The sequence below is a fragment of the Abramis brama genome (genome assembly GCF_963993115.1).
Source record: "Abramis brama genome assembly, chromosome: 3".
Lineage (NCBI taxonomy): Eukaryota > Metazoa > Chordata > Actinopteri > Cypriniformes > Leuciscidae > Abramis > Abramis brama.
The window spans coordinates 16,925,421-16,944,295 of record NC_139965.1 but is presented as its reverse complement, the minus strand read 5'-3'; the positions used below and the strand labels follow the sequence as shown (position 1 = coordinate 16,944,295).

Below are 18,875 nucleotides of genomic sequence, written 5' to 3'. Positions count from 1 at the left end.
CAACTTGTGTTCTTTTGTAAATTAATTTGTCCGTATTTCTCTCTTTTTTTTCCGGATACCGCAGCAAATGAGAAGATTGAGGATATTAATGGATGCCCTAAGAGTCGTTCTCAGATGGTAAGGACTTGTTTTATTGTCTTCTGGTTAGTGTAATTTTTGATAATTGGAGTATATGTGCTTTAAAAGGCAATGGTATGTCTGTCCAGGGAAACACTAATATATTGGACGTTCAGAATCGCTTTCTCACAGCATGCTTGGCGTACAGTATGGACTTGCACTTTAATACTGTTATTTTTGCTTCTCTTGCGGTCTTTCTTTATAAACATCTGGGGGTAGTTTGGCAGAAACTTAAAAAACTCCTGAAACCATCAGTAAATGTATAGGTTTGGAGGAAGCACAAGCCCGATTATAGACATAAAGATCTATTTTAGCCAAGCCTAGCTAAGCAAAACAAACTGTAGAAGTCTGAGGATCACTGGTATCACACATGAGCAGAGAAGCAGCGGTTGCTTTGACATGTCTCCATTACAAAGGCAGCTGTCAAGCCTGATTGGACGCAACCGAGGAATCATTTTCAAAGGGCTTTTTTTATGGCAGATTGATCCATACGTGTGTTTTGTTATTTCTAGAGGTTTTGGATAGTAATGCCTCCGTTGAGGCATTGCTCTTGTTTTGACAGTGATGGAACCCAGCTGAAGCCAGCGGATGTTGGGTTTGGAGGCTGGTGTGCTGCGATCTTTGGCCAACTAGCTTCACTAGAAAGACAATGCTCCTTTAGTTGATAAGGATGGGAATCGCCAAGAACGTAAGGATTCTGTAATTCACCCATGAATGATCGTTTACTCACCCTCATGATGTTCCAAACCTGTATGAGTTTCTTTCTTCTGTTGAACACAAGAAGATATGTTAAAAGATTGTTGGTAACCAGACAGTTGACGGTTGCCATTGACTTCCATAGGAGGAAATGAAATGCTGTGGAAGTCAATGGCTAAAAAAGGGCTTCACTGGTTGCACTGTATGTTTTTGATTCATTAAAATGAATGGACTCCTAAGAGTCAGTCTTTTAGCAGTCAGTCCACACTGGTCGCTGTATGTTTCCCAATAGCTATGTTTCCATCCACTTATTTTTATGCAAATTTTGGGATATCACATAAAAAACGCTGGATGGAAATGCCAAGATGCGCATAAATTCAAAAAAATTTGCATTAAAAATCGGTTGAATCTGATAATTATTTTATCCGTTAAGAAGACATGCACATAGATTACGAAGGAAACACATTTACCGAATAAATCCCTCGATGAGCACCAAAAAACTCAACGGAGTCAAATTTTTCCTTAACAGAGGATGTGACTGATTGGATACCCGGACTAACCAGCGGATCAGTTTCATTGCACGGCATCCCAAAGTCTGTCCTCAGAGTGATTTGGTTTAATTCCCTCACGGAGCGACTCACGTGACTGCGTTCACAAACACCAGGCATTCGAACAAAGTCATTTATGATGTAGGAAAAAAGCTCCAACTTCCATTTTTATTACAAATCTTTTGCGCCAGTTTCCCAGGAAGTGACGATTTTGTTTTCTAGAACACATGGGATGGAAACAATGCTTTATTCGTAAATGTTTTATGCGATATTCTAATTTTGCGCATTTGTTAAATTCGCAACTTTGGATGAAAACATAGCTATTGTAAATGCGACCGAATAGTTAGAAACGAATGCATTTTTGGAACCTAATTTTTTGAAAATCAAGATATTTTTTTTTTATTAGGGATGCACCGATTTGAAAATTTTGGCCGATTTTTCTTATTGGGTCTATAATGATAACATTAAAAATGAACGTATATCGGCCGATACCGATATGGTGGCCGATATATCATGCATCCCTATTTTAAAATAAAACTGTTCAGATTAAGTGCTAGAACTCGTCTCCCAGCCCTAATGGTTAACCAGCTTTACAAAGAACGTTTGCTGGTAAACAGATGTGAGAAGTAGATTAGGAGTTTTGAATGGCTGGGGTCTGATCTCTTTTACCCGTCTCTCTCACTGACTTCCCCTTTCTCTGGCTCCATCAATTAGCTCCGTCCCCTTAGCAGCAAATCGCACCATAATTTACTACTTTTAGACAACACACAGCCTTTGTGTTCCCATTTTCTTTCTCTTTTCCTCTTCTTTGCTCACAGCTTTCTCTCGTTCTGTAGCTGCGTGAATACTCTGCTCTTTTGAATTTGGTCGTCTTCTATATCTCAGCCGGTGGTAACTGTATAAGCATGTGCGTATATGCACTTTTTTTTTGGATGTCTCAGCAGGCATTCTGCATCTCAATGCAGTTTTCCTGTATGTGAGTCAATCTGAAGCTGTTTAAATTCCAGCGTGTGTATTTGTTTATGTGCTTGTGTGTCTTTAGCTAGGAAGCAAAACACTGCTGGAAGCAGGTGCAAGCAAAGCCATTATGCAAATATCATCATTGTGTGTTTTTATCAAGAGCGGGAATTGCACAATCGCTCAGTGAATGGGCCTCTGGCAACAGCTTACACTGGACATACAGGCACTTGTGTTGATTAGCATAAAGATCCATTCGGTTGAGGAATATCTCTGCAAACGCTAATTGCTGACATGATACTTAACCTCAGCATTCAGATGGGTAAATATGTAAACACATTAAACTAATCAATGGACTCATATTGTAAACTAGGGAATTTGAATGCATTTGTCTCTCTTGCTTTGGAGGACCCTAATATTTGATGCAGCTCAGCATATGTTAACTTTTATGGAACAGTTTTGAGTGCTTACCATGAAATGTGCCAGGCAAGCCATTTTACTTCCATAATGCATCAGGAATGGGTGTTATAGTAGGGCTTTAAGAGGGCTTGGTTTAAGAAAGTTGTTTCTAAGGTTGAGCAATTCATTACAGTTTGATGAAAGTTATGAGGCAATAAGATAAGATTCTTAAAAAAAAAAAAAGCATTCGCTGGTGAGTCATGCACAATAAGACCAGTACAATAAAACAAACCAAACAAACTGAATGGTAATGATTTTATGTTTTTGAAAGAATTCTCATCAAGGCTGCACTTATTTGATCCAAGATACTGTAAAAACTAGAATATCCTGAAATATTATTACAATTTGAAATAACTGTTTCCTATATTAATACATTTTAAAATGTAATTTATTCCTGTGATGCAAAGCTGAATTTTCAGCATCATTACTCCAGTTCCAGTCTTCAGTGTCACAGATCATTCAGAAATCATTCTAATATGCTGATTTGGTGCTCAAAAATATCCTCTTCATTATCAATGTTAAAACCAGTCATGCTGCTTCATATTTTTGTGGAAACTGTGATCATTTTTTTTTCAAGATTCTTTGGTGAAGAGAAAGTTCAAAATAACAGTATTCATTTGAAATCGCTATCTTTTTGAATATCTTTTGTAAAGGTCTTTACTCTGACTTTTCATCAGTTTAATGCATCGCTGAATAAAAGTATTATAAAAAAGAAAAGAAAAAATTTGTTACCCTAAAGTTTTGATTTATTTATTTATATTTATTTTTTGCTGTAATTGATATTGCATTAAGTAATTCACAATTGTTCTAAGTTCAAGTGTGTGTGTGTGTGTGTGTGTGTGTGTAAGATAGCCATTCTTAGTTCATTTACAAACTACCATTTATGTGAGCAGTTTTTGAGCTATGTAAAGCACTTATCGCTGTACTATCAACTGCTTAAAACCTTTTCTAAATAAACGTGGAGTGTTGGTTTCTATTTAAACAATATATCTGTTACCCCTGGATATTTGGTGTTCATTCGATAGCCATTTTATCAGTCTAGGCTATGGCATCAGATTCTCTCGTTCACCTTTGGGATTGTTTTTACACCTGTTTGTTCCGTCGGATCCCTTTTAGACCATCTCCTCCTCCCCTTTAAATCACCCAGCAGTGCAGACAAAGCAAAGCAAGCTGCTCGCTAGATACGCTGCGTTTTATGTCCAGGGCTGTTGACACAGGACTGCTAAAACACACAGGAAATCTCAGTGTTGTAACTTTACTGCTGGTGCATATTGACACAAAGATGGTTGCTTCAGCTGAGTCATTCTCTGCTCACATGTCAGGTGGATGTTAGCAAAGCAGAGCAGAGCACTTTGAAGTGGAAGAAATTACTTTTTAAGGACAGAAAATGATGGGAGAGGAGAGCGTTGCATATACAATAGGCCTTTATAGCATGACCACTTTTCTGAACTCTCTTGTCTTTTGTTTTGTTAGTTAAGGGGAATGAATTATAAGGGGAATGATTGGCACGCTAATCCAATTTGGTTGTCTGTCAGTCATCACAGGAGGTTGTTTGTGTGGGATTTGTGCTCAGGATGTGGAAGGAATCAAAACTCAGGCCACATTCTTTTGAGGAGGCGTCCATCACTGCTTGTGTTCTTCTTTTTCTTTTCATAAGTGCTAAAAGTTGGACAAAATTCATCGTTTGTGTTGAGTAATTGTGAGTGTGAACTACCGTAAAAAAAAAAAAAAAAAATATTATATATATATTTTTTAAAGAAATTTACGGAGCCACTAAAGGGACCTTTTCAAAAATAAAAATAGCGATAGTTTCTCGTGAGCTCGCGATAGTTTCTCACGCGCACGCGATAGTTTCTCGCGAGCACGCGATAGTTTCTCGTGCGCACGCGGTAGTTTCTCGCGAGCACGCGACAGTTTCTCGTGAGCTCGCGACAGTTTCTCGTGCGCACGCAGTAGTTTCTCGTGCGCTCGCGACAGTTTCTCGTGAGCACGCGACAGTTTCTCGTGAGCACGCGACAGTTTCTCGTGAGCACTCGATAGTTTCTCGTGAGCTCACGGTAGTTTCTCGTGAGCACGCGGTAGTTTCTCGTGAGCTCGCGACAGTTTCTCGTGAGCAGCACGCGATAGTTTCTCGTGAGCACGCGGTAGTTTCTCGTGAGCTCGCGACAGTTTCTCGTGAGCACGCGACAGTTTCTCGTGAGCACTCGACAGTTTCTCGTGAGCTCGCGGTAGTTTCTCGTGAGCACGCGGTAGTTTCTCGTGAGCTCGCGGTAGTTTCTCGTGAGCTCGCGGTAGTTTCTCGTGAGCACTCGGTAGTTTCTCGTGAGCAGCACGCGATAGTTTCTCGTGAGCAGCACGCGATAGTTTCTCGTGAGCTCGCGACAGTTTCTCGTGAGCTCGCGACAGTTTCTCGTGAGCTCGCGACAGTTTCTCGTGATCTCGCGACAGTTTCTCGTGAGCTCGCGACAGTTTCTCGTGATCTCGCGACAGTTTCTCGTGAGCTCGCGACAGTTTCTCGTGAGCTCGCGACAGTTTCTCGTGAGCACGCGGTAGTTTCTTGTGAGCACGCGGTAGTTTCTCGTGAGCACGCGGTAGTTTCTTGTGCGCTCGCGATAGTTTCTCGTGAGCTCGCGATAGTTTCTCGTGCGCACGCGATAGTTTGTGTATTTGTATTTTTGCAAAGGTCCCTTTAGGTCCCTTTCAATATTCTTATTTAGCAAAAAATGCTTAAAATTCACTGGCAACATTGAAACCTGGAGTAATGTCTGCTGAAAATTTGGCTTTGCTATCACAAATTATGAAATTATTTTAACATTATTTTACACTGAAAGTAGTTTTTGCACAGGACACATTTTAATTTTGCTTTATTATACTTTACTATACAGGGTCTTATCATTAGCCAGTCAAATGTTGCAGTACCTCCTCCATCAGTTGCTTTGACCTTATTACCTATTTTGAGATTTTTTAAAAAAGGCTTCAGCTTTTTAATGATATTATTATGTTTTTACTACAAGCTGAGATATAATCATTTAAATGTAGGGTGACATTTTCCTCTTTTTTTTTTTTTCAGTGCATAAAACTTGTGTGTTTCTGGGTCATAGTGACTCTAAATTATGTGTTTGTTTTTTTTTCTTTGACGTTTCGCAATAAAATAGTTAATTGTATGAAAACATAAACTAACTTTCAGAACTGAAAAATGCATAGCACATCTTTTTGACATTAGACAGACACATTTGAGCACATGACCACCACATTTACACACCAACAACACATATATTAAGAAGTAATAAGGAGGAACGAAGATTTTATTCTAAAACTGGAAAGGATCACAAAATTATTTTAATATAATTTTCACATTTAAAAGCATGATATGACAACTTTAAAGCTTAGTGTCCATAATATTGATGGCATCAGATATGTTTGTTTAATTGATTTTATTCTAATTCATTTAAGTTTATTATTTATACAGTATTTACTGCCATTATATAACATGACCAGTTCCCCTGTCAGTCATCACCTTTAAATACACACATTCTCTCTCTCTCCTCAACTCTAACTCACTTACACATAAACACACTTACACACAAGGAGGAGTTTATTAGAAAACCAGTGGTGATGAAAAATATAATGACAGAGAGGGGGGAAAAACAACCAGAGGGAGAGATGGAGACATATAATAAGAGAGAGTTAGTGTGGAGGGAGTCTCATATAGAAGGAATGTATCCGGTATATTTTCACATGTGTGCGTTTAAGCATGTTTATGTGTTTGAGACAGACAATAGTTCTCTCTGTGTGTGTGTGAGTGAAGGTGTTTGTTTAGCAGGCCGTTTCTGCCCTGTTGTGTTATAGAGCCGCTGAGGAACAGATACACTCCTACAGTCTCTCACAGGTAACATGCAGCGAGCTGAGAAGCAAATAAAACTCTTTCTTCAGGTACGGCGTCGTATTGCTTTAAGGACTTCCTGGATTGATTATTGACATAGGATACTTGCCAAACATGGAGTAAGAGAGAATTCAAAATGCTTTTATATTGTTATTCATGATATAGACATGTAAGCTGCGTATAGTCTGTAAATTGGAAAACAAATAGATTTTTTTTTCTAAGTACAAAGCTTCTTTGTGTTTTAATTGTTTCAGTATTATAGAAAGAACTTACATGGCATGTTCGGAAAGTTTTTAACATACTTTCAAGATCTTTGGCCAGTCAAACATTTTGATGGAGTATTTCAGGCCATAAATGTATTTGAAAAAAGCTTTAACAAAAGTGAATTTTTTTCATTATTACTGTTTTTTTTTTTTTTTTGATAGAATGAAATGTTTTGAATGATACTTGGCCATTTTGAGATTATCAGCATCGATCGAATGCTTGGCTATTTTTTAGGTTTGTCTTCCTTTTGTCATTTCTATTATTACTATGAATATTTTTTGCTTATTAGAGTATTGTAAGATTCGGTTAGTAACATTCTAACATCCACATTATAGAAACCAACCGTGGAAGTCAATTCTCCCATTCATTACGCATTAGTAAATTTCTGTGGCTTATAAATACTAGCGTGTGTTTGCTTTCGGTTTAAGTGCTTTTTATGCTCTATGATCAGTTGTTTGCTTTTATTCCAGTAGGTTCTGATTTCTATTGACCCAGTGAGTTTTTAATGCTGCTATTATGAGTGTCATTCAGAGTTGCGTTTGCTGTCATGCATGACCTGCAGACTAACAATCACAGAAGACAATGTTGTAATATTAGAGCTAAATTGCCCCACACCCCATTTTTTTAATGCATTCATATTGACTTGATAGAATATTATGCCTTGTAATTCAATTCACAGAGAGAAACAAATTATAGATTCCATTTCACCCCTCTCTCTGAGGTATTTTTATTTAGAAACGTTATTTTTAGTCCAGGATGTCTGGAATGTGGTTCCTTCAAAGGTTCAGTGGAATCTAGAGCAGATTCTTTACTCACGTTTCTATATCTCCCTTGACCCTTCAGGCCAGCAACTGTTAGCTGACAGCAACTGGGATATAGTCAGCAAGGCTGAAATGTGTTGCTATAGCTGACATAACTGACGCGTGTGCTGACTAACCCATGGCAGATGACCAGTTATTTAATACAGAACATTGGCATTAAATCAAAGTGATGCTCTTAGTTATGTGGCTTTTACAGATTTTACATACTTAAATATGCATATTTTTGATATTTACCCCCAGGGTGTTATTTACCTTTATAAAGGGCTTTAAATAAAAATAAAAAATAAAAAACATATTAAATGTATGCATCATTTTTCATGTCAAATTATTACATTTGATCAATAAATTCAATTATGATAAGACACTATAGGGCTGTTACCAATCAAATTAAATAATTTACACTGTAAAATTACAACTGCAATAAATAATGTTATGAGAATAAAAATTGTAAAGCCCCCCTGTTGTCAATAATTGTAGCCTATCCCTCAAAACTCATATTTGATCACCAAAATGACATATTTAAGCGTTTTTTCCTTGAAAAACATTTCTTTATGCCATAAAATAGTTTGAATGTAACTCTACACCCTTGCCTCATTTTGTATACGTGGTTCTATGAATATGCAAATTAGCCCCGCCTCCACTCACTCACACCAGCTCAGAGATCCACTCGTTGATGATCCCACTTTGACGTGATTGGTTACAAGGTAGTTTGTGACGTCAGAAACACCAGCGATTTCAAACGCGTTTTTGAGACTGTCTTTGGTTCACTGCAGTTTTAAAGAGAAAATACTCTATGAATTTGAATTCATGAATTTGACTTATGAATTTGAACATGGTTTGTCTTAAACCATATTAAAAAACACCACATAGACATATAAACAACATTAAAAACTAGATTTTCTAAAACTAGACATTAATACATTTTTGAATAGCATATACAAATAAGAAATGTTGGGAAAAATGCAATCATACTTTAAATCATGAAATTAAACTGCTAGTAGGAGTCATTCATTCAACCGATTCGTTATTCAGATAATCGTTATTCGTTATTCAGTAACAAAACACTCACCTGTCAGTCAATAAATAAGAAAATAAAGTAGCTTATTTGAAAAAGTAACTTTGTTGTAAATTGAACAGTAATGTGTTACTTTACTAGTTACTTGAAAAAGTAATCTGATTACATAACTTGCGTTACTTAAATTGCGATTACCAATTATGAATAACCTCGACCCTTGAGTATGGTAAATATCATCAACATTAACATTAACAATCATTAACCTTTAAGTATAGCCTATTACATCACTGTCCTCTCAGCCAATTGAGTGACACTAGGATACGGCTGGGTCAGCGTCGTGGCCTCGACAGCGTCTCCTAGCAACAGGGCACATGTGATGCCCTCGACGATTGGGAGCAAAGGCTTTGCATACTGCTTTGACTGAGCAGCCAATCTATGAATTCTCTGATAACACTACTCCTCCTAGAGTGAGTGAACGTCCAGTCACGTATTCAGACAGAGCAGATGTGAAGCAACCTGAATCTAGGCTGCAAGGACACAGCATCTGTTTCGAACTAAACCAGTCTGTGTTTGTATGTGTGTGGGTTTTTTCATTATCTTTTTAAATGATCGTTACAGTGCTTATCAAAATATTCTCTATTAATTTCTCTCTCTCTGTCTCTCTTTAGATTGAGAACATTGATGCCTGTCTGAGCTTCCTAGCAGCCAAAGGTGTGAACATACAGGGACTATCAGCTGAAGGTAAAAAGCCTAAGTATGAAATATGGTAAAATTGGAAGTAAAATTTCATAACAATTTAATCTCAGTTAGTTGCTAATTTATGTGGTGGAAAACATTGATTGGACAATTACAGCACACAATTTATCACTTAATGTGTTTCCCTTCACTTTTGTCTTCGGATCACAAGTGGACGATGCTAAATACAGGTGTAAACAGACTAAAATGTTTTGAGCTTCTCCACTTTTGACCACTTCCAGAGGTAGTTGAAAACGCATTCGACCGGATTGCTTTCGTATGTAAACGCTCATGTGATCGAATGTGTTCAAACACCCACAAAAGACCGTCTACTCTTCGCCTACTGACCTAATGCGGAAACATTATGGGAAGTGCGCTAGCCAGACGGGATTTAAACTTTGTCGGCTGGAGACCCAAGTTTGGTTTGAAGATAAAAAATGTACCAAGCTCAATGTTCTCTCACCATTCCTGATTTCTAACACTCACTCACAGCGTTCGGCTGGTCTTGCGGCTGTCAGAGCAGAAATGAAAGCTAATGCTCTTTGTTTGTTTTTCTGTTGTCTCCGGTCGCGTTCATATGTAAATTGCGTGAGCTTATTTTTTCCATTAGATCGAAAGATCTGAAAAAGCCCATACTGTACATTTACCCGCCCATAGACCCTCCCCTCATAGAAATCAGGACAGAAGTGGTTGAAAGTGGACAAAAGATACAGATTAAAACACCAGGTGTAAACAGGAATGTGTCTCCCTCGTCTACTTGTGATCCAATCGACCAAAACTCATCGTAATACCAGGTGTAAACAGAGCCCTCAGACGCTGCACTAAATAAAGGCCATAACAGTTTATTTGACTATACAAAGCATATTAATATTTAACAGTGCTTGCAATTAGCGCCCTTCTAATTACTTTGAGAGAAAAGTGTCTGCAGAATGATAAACTGAACAGCAATCTCTTGTTGAACGTCTCTCCCTCACAGAGATCCGGAATGGAAATCTGAAAGCCATCTTGGGACTTTTCTTCAGCCTGTCTCGATACAAGCAGCAGCAGCAGGCGTTCAGACAGACACACACGCAACACACACATTCACACACTCCCTTAAGCCAGCAGAGCAGCGCTCCGGCCCAGCTGATCTCCACCTCGCATGGGACACACACCTCAACCTCTCACACACACAGAACACAGGCAGAGATGCAGTCCAGGTAAAATATCTATCTATCTATCTATCTATCTATCTATCTATCTATCTATCTATCTATCTATCTATCTATCTATCTATCTATCTATCTATCTATCTATCTATCTATCTATCTAACTGTCTGTCTGTCTGTCTGTCTGAATGTCTGTCATTCTATCTATCTATCTATCTATCTATCTATCTATCTATCTATCTATCTATCTATCTATCTATCTATCTATCTATCTATCTATCTATCTATCTGTCTGTCTGTCTGTCTGAATGTCTGTCATTCTATCTATCTATCTATCTATCTATCTATCTATCTATCTATCTATCTATCTATTTATCGTTCTATCGTTCTATCATTCTATCTGTGGTTCTATCTAATGTACATATGTTATATGGATTGTTTGTGGATTGATGGCAATCTATCTGAATGTGTTTTCATTCTCTTAGTTTTGTGATGTTGTTAGTCATCACTGTCTGTCTGTCTGTCTCTCTCTCTCTCTCTCTCTCTCTCTCTCTCTCTCTCTCTCTCTCTCTCTCTCTCTCTCTCTCTCTTTCTCTTTCTCTTTATCTCTCTCTTTACCTCTCTCTCTCTCTCTTTATCTCTCGTTCTTCTCTTGTTTCTCTTCTTCTTTCATTCTAGGGATGGCTCTCAGAGTAAACTCAAGTTTTCCATTGGTCAGAAAAAGTCTTCTAGGTAGCGCTCTCACTCCCATCCTCCCTCTTTCCTCCTCAGTCAACCTGCTTGTCATCACCCTCCTCTTCCTCACTTACTCTCTGCATGTTATAATGTGGTCTAATTCTGCCCATGTATGTACAGGATTGTTCTGTTAAACTAACGCAAATATTAGAACTGGCCACAATGTATTCATTACAACAAGCATTGACCAGTACTTATTATTTGCCTTGTATATAATTCATTATAAAATTTGTTTATTCTTACATCAATAATGCCTTACTTTACAGTTATAATTGTGCTATCTTGTCATAAATGTAAACGCCGTTATAACTAAAGAGTATTCTGCATTAAAACACATGACCAAGACAATATTACAGGTGTTTTATCATGTGTTGTTATAGTTAATTACACTATTTAAAGCATGTGCAGGTCAATTGTTTTTGTAAAGTTTTTATGGGTATTATTAAGCAAAGTATCTGTGATTTAGAAATTTTTGAGAAAATATGTAACATTGCAGTGTTTCTCTCATGATTTTGTGAGGCAAATTCTCAAGGGGGGTTTGGGGGCATCCCAAAATGAAGAGCTCCAAGAAAAGCTAAATTATTTAAAGGGGACTCAACCTTCATTTTAGTTTTGATATAGTGTCTCAATCTACATTACATTCACACTGGTGTTTTAGGAAGCCAAACAATTAGAATATAATACTAATACTAATAATTTTATATTATTATTCTTATTATAGCATATATAGTAAAACAAATGCACTGTAAAATGAAATTTCGTAAGTATATTATTTTACTTTATGGTACAATAGGGAAATTACAATACTTTTTCTCCTAATTTCTTCACTTTCAAGAGATAAACTCTTGAGCTTTTATTTTGATGGAAACTGCAATTGAGTTTTGTTTTTGTCTTTTGAAAACCGGTTTACAAACGCATCTCATTACAAATCTAGTGAAATGCTGTAATCATCTTTCCACAAAAATGCTGGAAATTATGCTAATGGGAAAATAATGCATAACTGGTCCCTGCTACGTTCCCAAATGCATGCTAAACTCACAGCACATACAGAGATGGAGTTCACTGCATTCATTCACTGTGAAAACACATATACTACATACATATTTGATTAAATCACAGTCTTTTGTGATTTAATTAGGGCACAAAGCCATATTGCCCTTTCGATTTTAGTTCATTTCACAGATACTTTGCCAAAGTAATGGCGCAAGAAATAATGTCCAATTCTGGTGAAGATTTAAATTCTGGTGAATAAATTCGTCCAGGCAGAATGTGTGTTCTGTCAGGTGATGTTACCCAAAAACATGTCCCTGTGGAAATGTCTGCTCAGTGAGCCGTGATAACTTTAAAATAACCTCTCTGTGTGATGCCCTGCTTGAGTATGAGATTAATTATTAATAGTGGTTTGTGGTGTGTGACAGAAAGGTTGAGGTTGTAATTTTGCTTTGAATGAATGTGTTCATGCACTCAGTCACCAAGTGATGTAAATGCATTTCACTCACATGTGTAATGCATTTGAAAAATACACTCCCCAGTTTGAATACTGTCCCAGGCTTTAGTATGCCACCATTCATTTTTGGGCAACATGTGGAACAATGTTGTCATCTAATGGTGGATAGTTGTAATTGCAGTTCAGCCTTCCACAGATGTGAGATGTGTTTTAGCTGAGCAGGGAAATAAATATAGAGGAAAATCTCCCTAAAGCATTGCTATTTTACATACTTATGAGAAAATGTCAAGGCCACACAATTGACAGCAATGTGATTAGCATAGGTCACTACAGATGTTCCTGTATTTTACATGACATTGACATGACATTTACCTAGACTTGATTGTTAGGGGAGATTAGTCTATTTGTCTGTCAATCATCTTTAAGGCTAGGACTGATGGAGAAATGCCACATTATAATCACAAATCTCCCTCATAGAGGTGGTATTTACTGCTATGTTTGTTATATGTCAGTATATGACATATGCCATATCTTTTTTTGAATATATACTGTAGTTTATGATTTGTTAAGATCCCTTTAATGTTAAAGCTAAATATTTAGCTTCTATTCTACCCTGGGCAGCATCAGCACAAAGCTGTGGAGTTGAACTAATTCACTAAACCCTAACCACAGGCAAACAATGGTTGAAAAAGATTTATATATATATATGTGTGTGTGTGTGTGTGTGTTTTTCAAGCATTGTTTGCCTTATATGATTGTTATGCATTAAGCATTGTATATGTATATTATATATATATATATATGATTGTTATGCATTAAGCATTGTATATGTATATTATATATATATATATATATATATATATATATATATATATATATATATATATATATATATATATATATATACAGTGAGGAAAATAAGTATTTGAACACCCTGCTATTTTGCAAGTTCTCCCACTTAGAAATCATGGAGGGGTCTGAAATTGTCATCGTAGGTGCATGTCCACTGTGAGAGACATAATCTAAAAAAAAAAATCCAGAAATCACAATGTATGATTTTTTAACTATTTATTTGTGTGTGTGTTTTTCAAGCATTGTTTGCCTTATATGATTGTTATGCATTAAGCATTGTATATGTATATTATATTGTATGTGTATGTGTATATATATATATATATATATGATTGTTATGCATTAAGCATTGTATATGTATATTATATATATATATATATATATATATATATATATATATATATATATATACAGTGAGGAAAATAAGTATTTGAACACCCTGCTATTTTGCAAGTTCTCCCACTTAGAAATCATGGAGGGGTCTGAAATTGTCATCGTAGGTGCATGTCCACTGTGAGAGACATAATCTAAAAAAAAAAATCCAGAAATCACAATGTATGATTTTTTTAACTATTTATTTGTATGATACAGCTGCAAATAAGTATTTGAACACCTGAGAAAATCAATGTTAATATTTGGTACAGTAGCCTTTGTTTGCAATTACAGAGGTCAAACGTTTCCTGTAGTTTTTCACCAGGTTTGCACACACTGCAGGAGGGATTTTGGCCCACTCCTCCACACAGATCTTCTCTAGATCAGTCAGGTTTCTGGGCTGTCGCTGAGAAACACGGAGTTTGAGCTCCCTCCAAAGATTCTCTATTGGGTTTAGGTCTGGAGACTGGCTAGGCCACGCCAGAACCTTGATATGCTTCTTACAGAGCCACTCCTTGGTTATCCTGGCTGTGTGCTTCGGGTCATTGTCATGTTGGAAGACCCAGCCTCGACCCATCTTCAATGCTCTAACTGAGGGAAGGAGGTTGTTCCCCAAAATCTCGCAATACATGGCCCTGGTCATCCTCTCCTTAATACAGTGCAGTCGCCCTGTCCCATGTGCAGAAAAACACCCCCAAAGCATGATGCTACCACCCCCATGCTTCACAGTAGGGATGGTGTTCTTGGGATGGTACTCATCATTCTTCTTCCTCCAAACACGTTTAGTGGAATTATGACCAAAAAGTTCTATTTTGGTCTCATCTGACCACATGACTTTCTCCCATGACTCCTCTGGATCATCCAAATGGTCATTGGCAAACTTAAGACGGGCCTTGACATGTGCTGGTTTAAGCAGGGGAACCTTCCGTGCCATGCATGATTTCAAACCATGACGTCTTAGTCTATTACCAACAGTAACCTTGGAAACGGTGGTCCCAGCTCTTTTCAGGTCATTGACCAGCTCCTCCCGTGTAGTTCTGGGCTGATTTCTCACCTTTCTTAGGATCATTGAGACCCCACGAGGTGAGATCTTGCATGGAGCCCCAGTCCGAGGGAGATTGACCGTCATGTTTAGCTTCTTCCATTTTCTAATGATTGCTCCAACAGTGGACCTTTTTTCACCAAGCTGCTTGGCAATTTCCCCGTAGCCCTTTCCAGCCTTGTGGAGGTGTACAATTTTGTCTCTAGTGTCTTTGGACAGCTCTTTGGTCTTGGCCATGTTAGTAGTTGGATTCTTACTGATTGTATGGGGTGGACAGGTGTCTTTATGCAGCTAACGACCTCAAACAGGTACATCTAATTTAGGATAATAAATGGAGTGGAGGTGGACATTTTAAAGGCAGACTAACAGGTCTTTGAGGGTCAGAATTCTAGCTGATAGACAGGTGTTCAAATACTTATTTGCAGCTGTATCATACAAATAAATAGTTAAAAAATCATATATTGTGATTTCTGGATTTTTTTTTATAGATTATATCTCTCACAGTGGACATGCACCTACGATGACAATTTCAGACCCCTCCATGATTTCCAAGTGGGAGAACTTGCAAAATAGCAGGGTGTTCAAATACTTATTTTCCTCACTGTATATATATATATGCATCATTTTGTGGAAATAAATGCATTGTTGATTAAGAATTGTAAATTGTTGAATTATTCAGAAGCACAATGAACTATTTGCTAACTTATGCTGGAGGGATTCGCTATTGAAGCATTGGACAGATCCTCTGTCACTTCAAATAAAAATACACACCAAAGCAATTTAGAGTGTTTTTTAATGGAAGCTTGTTTCCGCCACAGAATAATAATAAAAAAAAGAAGATAATTGTGACTTTTACACAATTCAGACTTTTTTTTCTTTTTTTTTGAATTATTGTGAGTTATAATACCAGAATTGCGAGAAAACTTTTTATACGTTTACATCACAATTCTGACTTTATAACTCGCAATTGCGAGTTTATACCTCTCAATTCGAAGAAAAAAAAAGGCAGAATTGTGAGATAAAATGTCGCAATTAACTTTTCTTTGTTACGTGTCGGAAACAAGCTTCCGTAGTTTTTACTGTTGGAGAGACAGTAGTTTTTATTTTCATATCATCATTAACTGGTAATGAATTGAATAAGACTGGGGCAAGAAAGGCACAAATATTCAGAAGACTGTTTCAAAAAAAAAAACACTCCAACAACACCTGAGTAATGTGACAGTGAGTTCTGCGCTGGCAAGAAGCATGTCCATTTTCTTCATAAATTGTACAAATCTGGTTGTGAATGTCCTGGTTCTCTTGCCGTCACAGATTACCTGGGCCCACCTCGAGGATGTCCACTGCGGGCAGTGAGAGTTCTCCTCGAGGGTCCATCAGTTCAGCAGGGAATCGCCGCAGTCAGGTGTTCAGCGATAAAGCCAAACCTGCAGCAGCTCAGGCCAAAGGTAACACAACTTCACCGACTTCTGAACCCAGACATTACGTCATAGCAGATAAAAGCGGGGCCGTATTTCATTAAAAAGGCTTTTTGTGTGGCAGCTTTAAGCACATTTACCTCTACATGGTCCTTCCAGTTTATTTGATCTGTGATTTGATCATGCCTTGGAAAAATTAGTCAGTTGTCTGTATTTTATTTATTTATTTAAATAATGCTGACTAGCTACACCCCCTGGCAACGTGTTTTTTCACAAATTGAATAAAGAAAGATTCTCATGTTTTAGCTATGTAGGGCAAAATTCGTGACACGCATGAGGTTTGTTTATGGTTTGTTTGTTTTTCTCCAAAAATTAAATATCTTCTGTTATTTGTATTTTAAAGACTAATTAAGTATTCAAAGTTATGGGGCTAATCTATATTTACCCTGTAGGCTGTGTGCAGTGTACATGCAATTTATAGGATTTTTTTTATATAAATTATTTTATTTTTTTTGTATCCAGCAAGTATTGCATTTTTACATTGTTACAAGATATTTTAATTGTAGACTTGTTTCTTTTTTTTTTACTTTTTATTCAAGGAATCATGAAAAAAAAAGGATCATGATTTCCATAAAAAAGTTTTTTGATAGTAATAAGAAATGTGTCTTGAGCACTAAATCAGCATATTAGAATGATTTCTGAAGGATCATGTGACATTAAATTGTATTCTGAATTTGTGTATTCACTAAAACAATATCTAAATGTAAAACTTTCATCTTGGTTAACATTATCCAGTAGCCTACGTGGCCTCGTAAAGTCAGCAGAAAACATTTTCTGGAATAACATGCGCTGATGATTTATGCACAATAATATAAAGCGGGTCGATTTAGAGTTCATGTTGACTTTAAGCGGTCACTGTGTTAAAATGGGCCGACCACATCTCTGTGTTCACCGACGGAGTGTGATGTGTTTGCAGCAGTTAATGTAGCAGTCAGTGCTGGAAATAACTGCTTATAATGACCTTGAGTGAAGCTAGTCACACAAACCCTAGCTGAGATGTTTGAAAGATGTGTGTGTGTGTGACACAGGCTTTGAAAGCTGAGTGAATGGAGTGTTTCTGCATTAATTGAGCTCCAATTAGTGTTTTTTTTGGGCATGAGAATGTGGCGACAGTGAAAGAGAGGCAGAGAGAGGAGGAGGTTTCCACAGTGTCATGTTTTAGGCACTATCCTGTTTTTCTACTGTATGTTTGTTTACATACTGCTAGGTATTGAAATTCCTAGGTATTTTTCAAAGCAGATTCTTCTGATGGCAGACTTTGACAGTTTGCTTAAAGTATTCTGTATTTTGGTGAATCTCCTGTCTGACTGCAAAATCTTGTGTGCAGTTGAAGAGTTCAAATGTGTTGGTCTTGTGACAGTGAAAGTTAGTAAATGGTGTCAGCCGACTGATTCTCCCATATTACATTTAGCTCTGTTATTCTGACTGTGAGAATGTGAATTACAGAGCAAAGGAGTTCTCCTCCTCTCTCTCTCTCTCTCTCTCTCTCTCTCTCTCTCTCTCTCTCTCTCTCTCTCTCTCTCTCTCTCTCTCTCTCTCTCTCTCTCTCTCTCTCTCTCTCTCTTCTCTCTCTCTCTCTCTCTCTCTCAATTTTCAATTTATTACTATGGAAGTCAATGGCCACCATCAACCGTTTGATTACCAACATTCTTAAATTATCTTCTTTTGTGTTCAGCAGAAGAAAGAAACTCACTCAGGTTTGGAACAACTTTAGGATGAGTAAATGATGACAGAATTTTGTCAACTAAACAACTATCCCTTTAAGTAAATTCAAAGTTGTCACACAAACTGCAGATGTATTTGTAGAGTTGTAATTTTAGACAGAAATAAGCACAATGTCAGCGCATGTCAAAACACCTCCAGGGCCCAGAAAACACCTCAGACCCCAGAGGGTGAATTGAAATTTTCTTGTACATGTAAACATGATGACTGTATTCAACAGAGGAAAAAACACTGACAAGCTGCAATATGGAACAAAAGCTGTCACTGGGGCAGTATCCTTTCATAAAAGTACTATTTTATACCCCTAAAGAGTACCTTAAACATTAGTACATATTAGCATCTTTTGAAAGGGTCCCCTTTTTTTCTGAGAGGGTTGGTCAGCCCTCGTGGGGTGGTCATCTGAGTCTAATGATAGCTGTTATTCTGCCGTGGAGAAATAATCACTTAAATATGGACTTTAAGAGGAACTGAGAGAGGCCACAAACCCTGAGGGCACAAAGTTGCTGTAGAGATTCCTGACGATATGGAGGTGACAGCTAGATTATTTCTGCCTTTTCGTTGTGCGTAGTTAGTTTTGCTAACTCATT

At 37.3% G+C, this 18,875-nt stretch overlaps 1 protein-coding gene across 1 annotated transcript in view; it reads left to right on the top strand.

Annotated features, from left to right (window-relative positions):
* Positions 1 to 18,875, top strand: part of nav2a (neuron navigator 2a) — a 101,591-nt gene that overhangs the window by 30,811 nt on the left and 51,905 nt on the right. Inside the window, exons 3-7 of the mRNA XM_084107423.1 lie at positions 65 to 117; positions 9,429 to 9,501; positions 10,472 to 10,694; positions 11,322 to 11,375; positions 16,403 to 16,536. Coding sequence (XP_083963549.1) covers positions 65 to 117; positions 9,429 to 9,501; positions 10,472 to 10,694; positions 11,322 to 11,375; positions 16,403 to 16,536 — 537 coding nt within the window. The remainder of the gene's footprint in view (positions 1 to 64; positions 118 to 9,428; positions 9,502 to 10,471; positions 10,695 to 11,321; positions 11,376 to 16,402; positions 16,537 to 18,875) is intronic.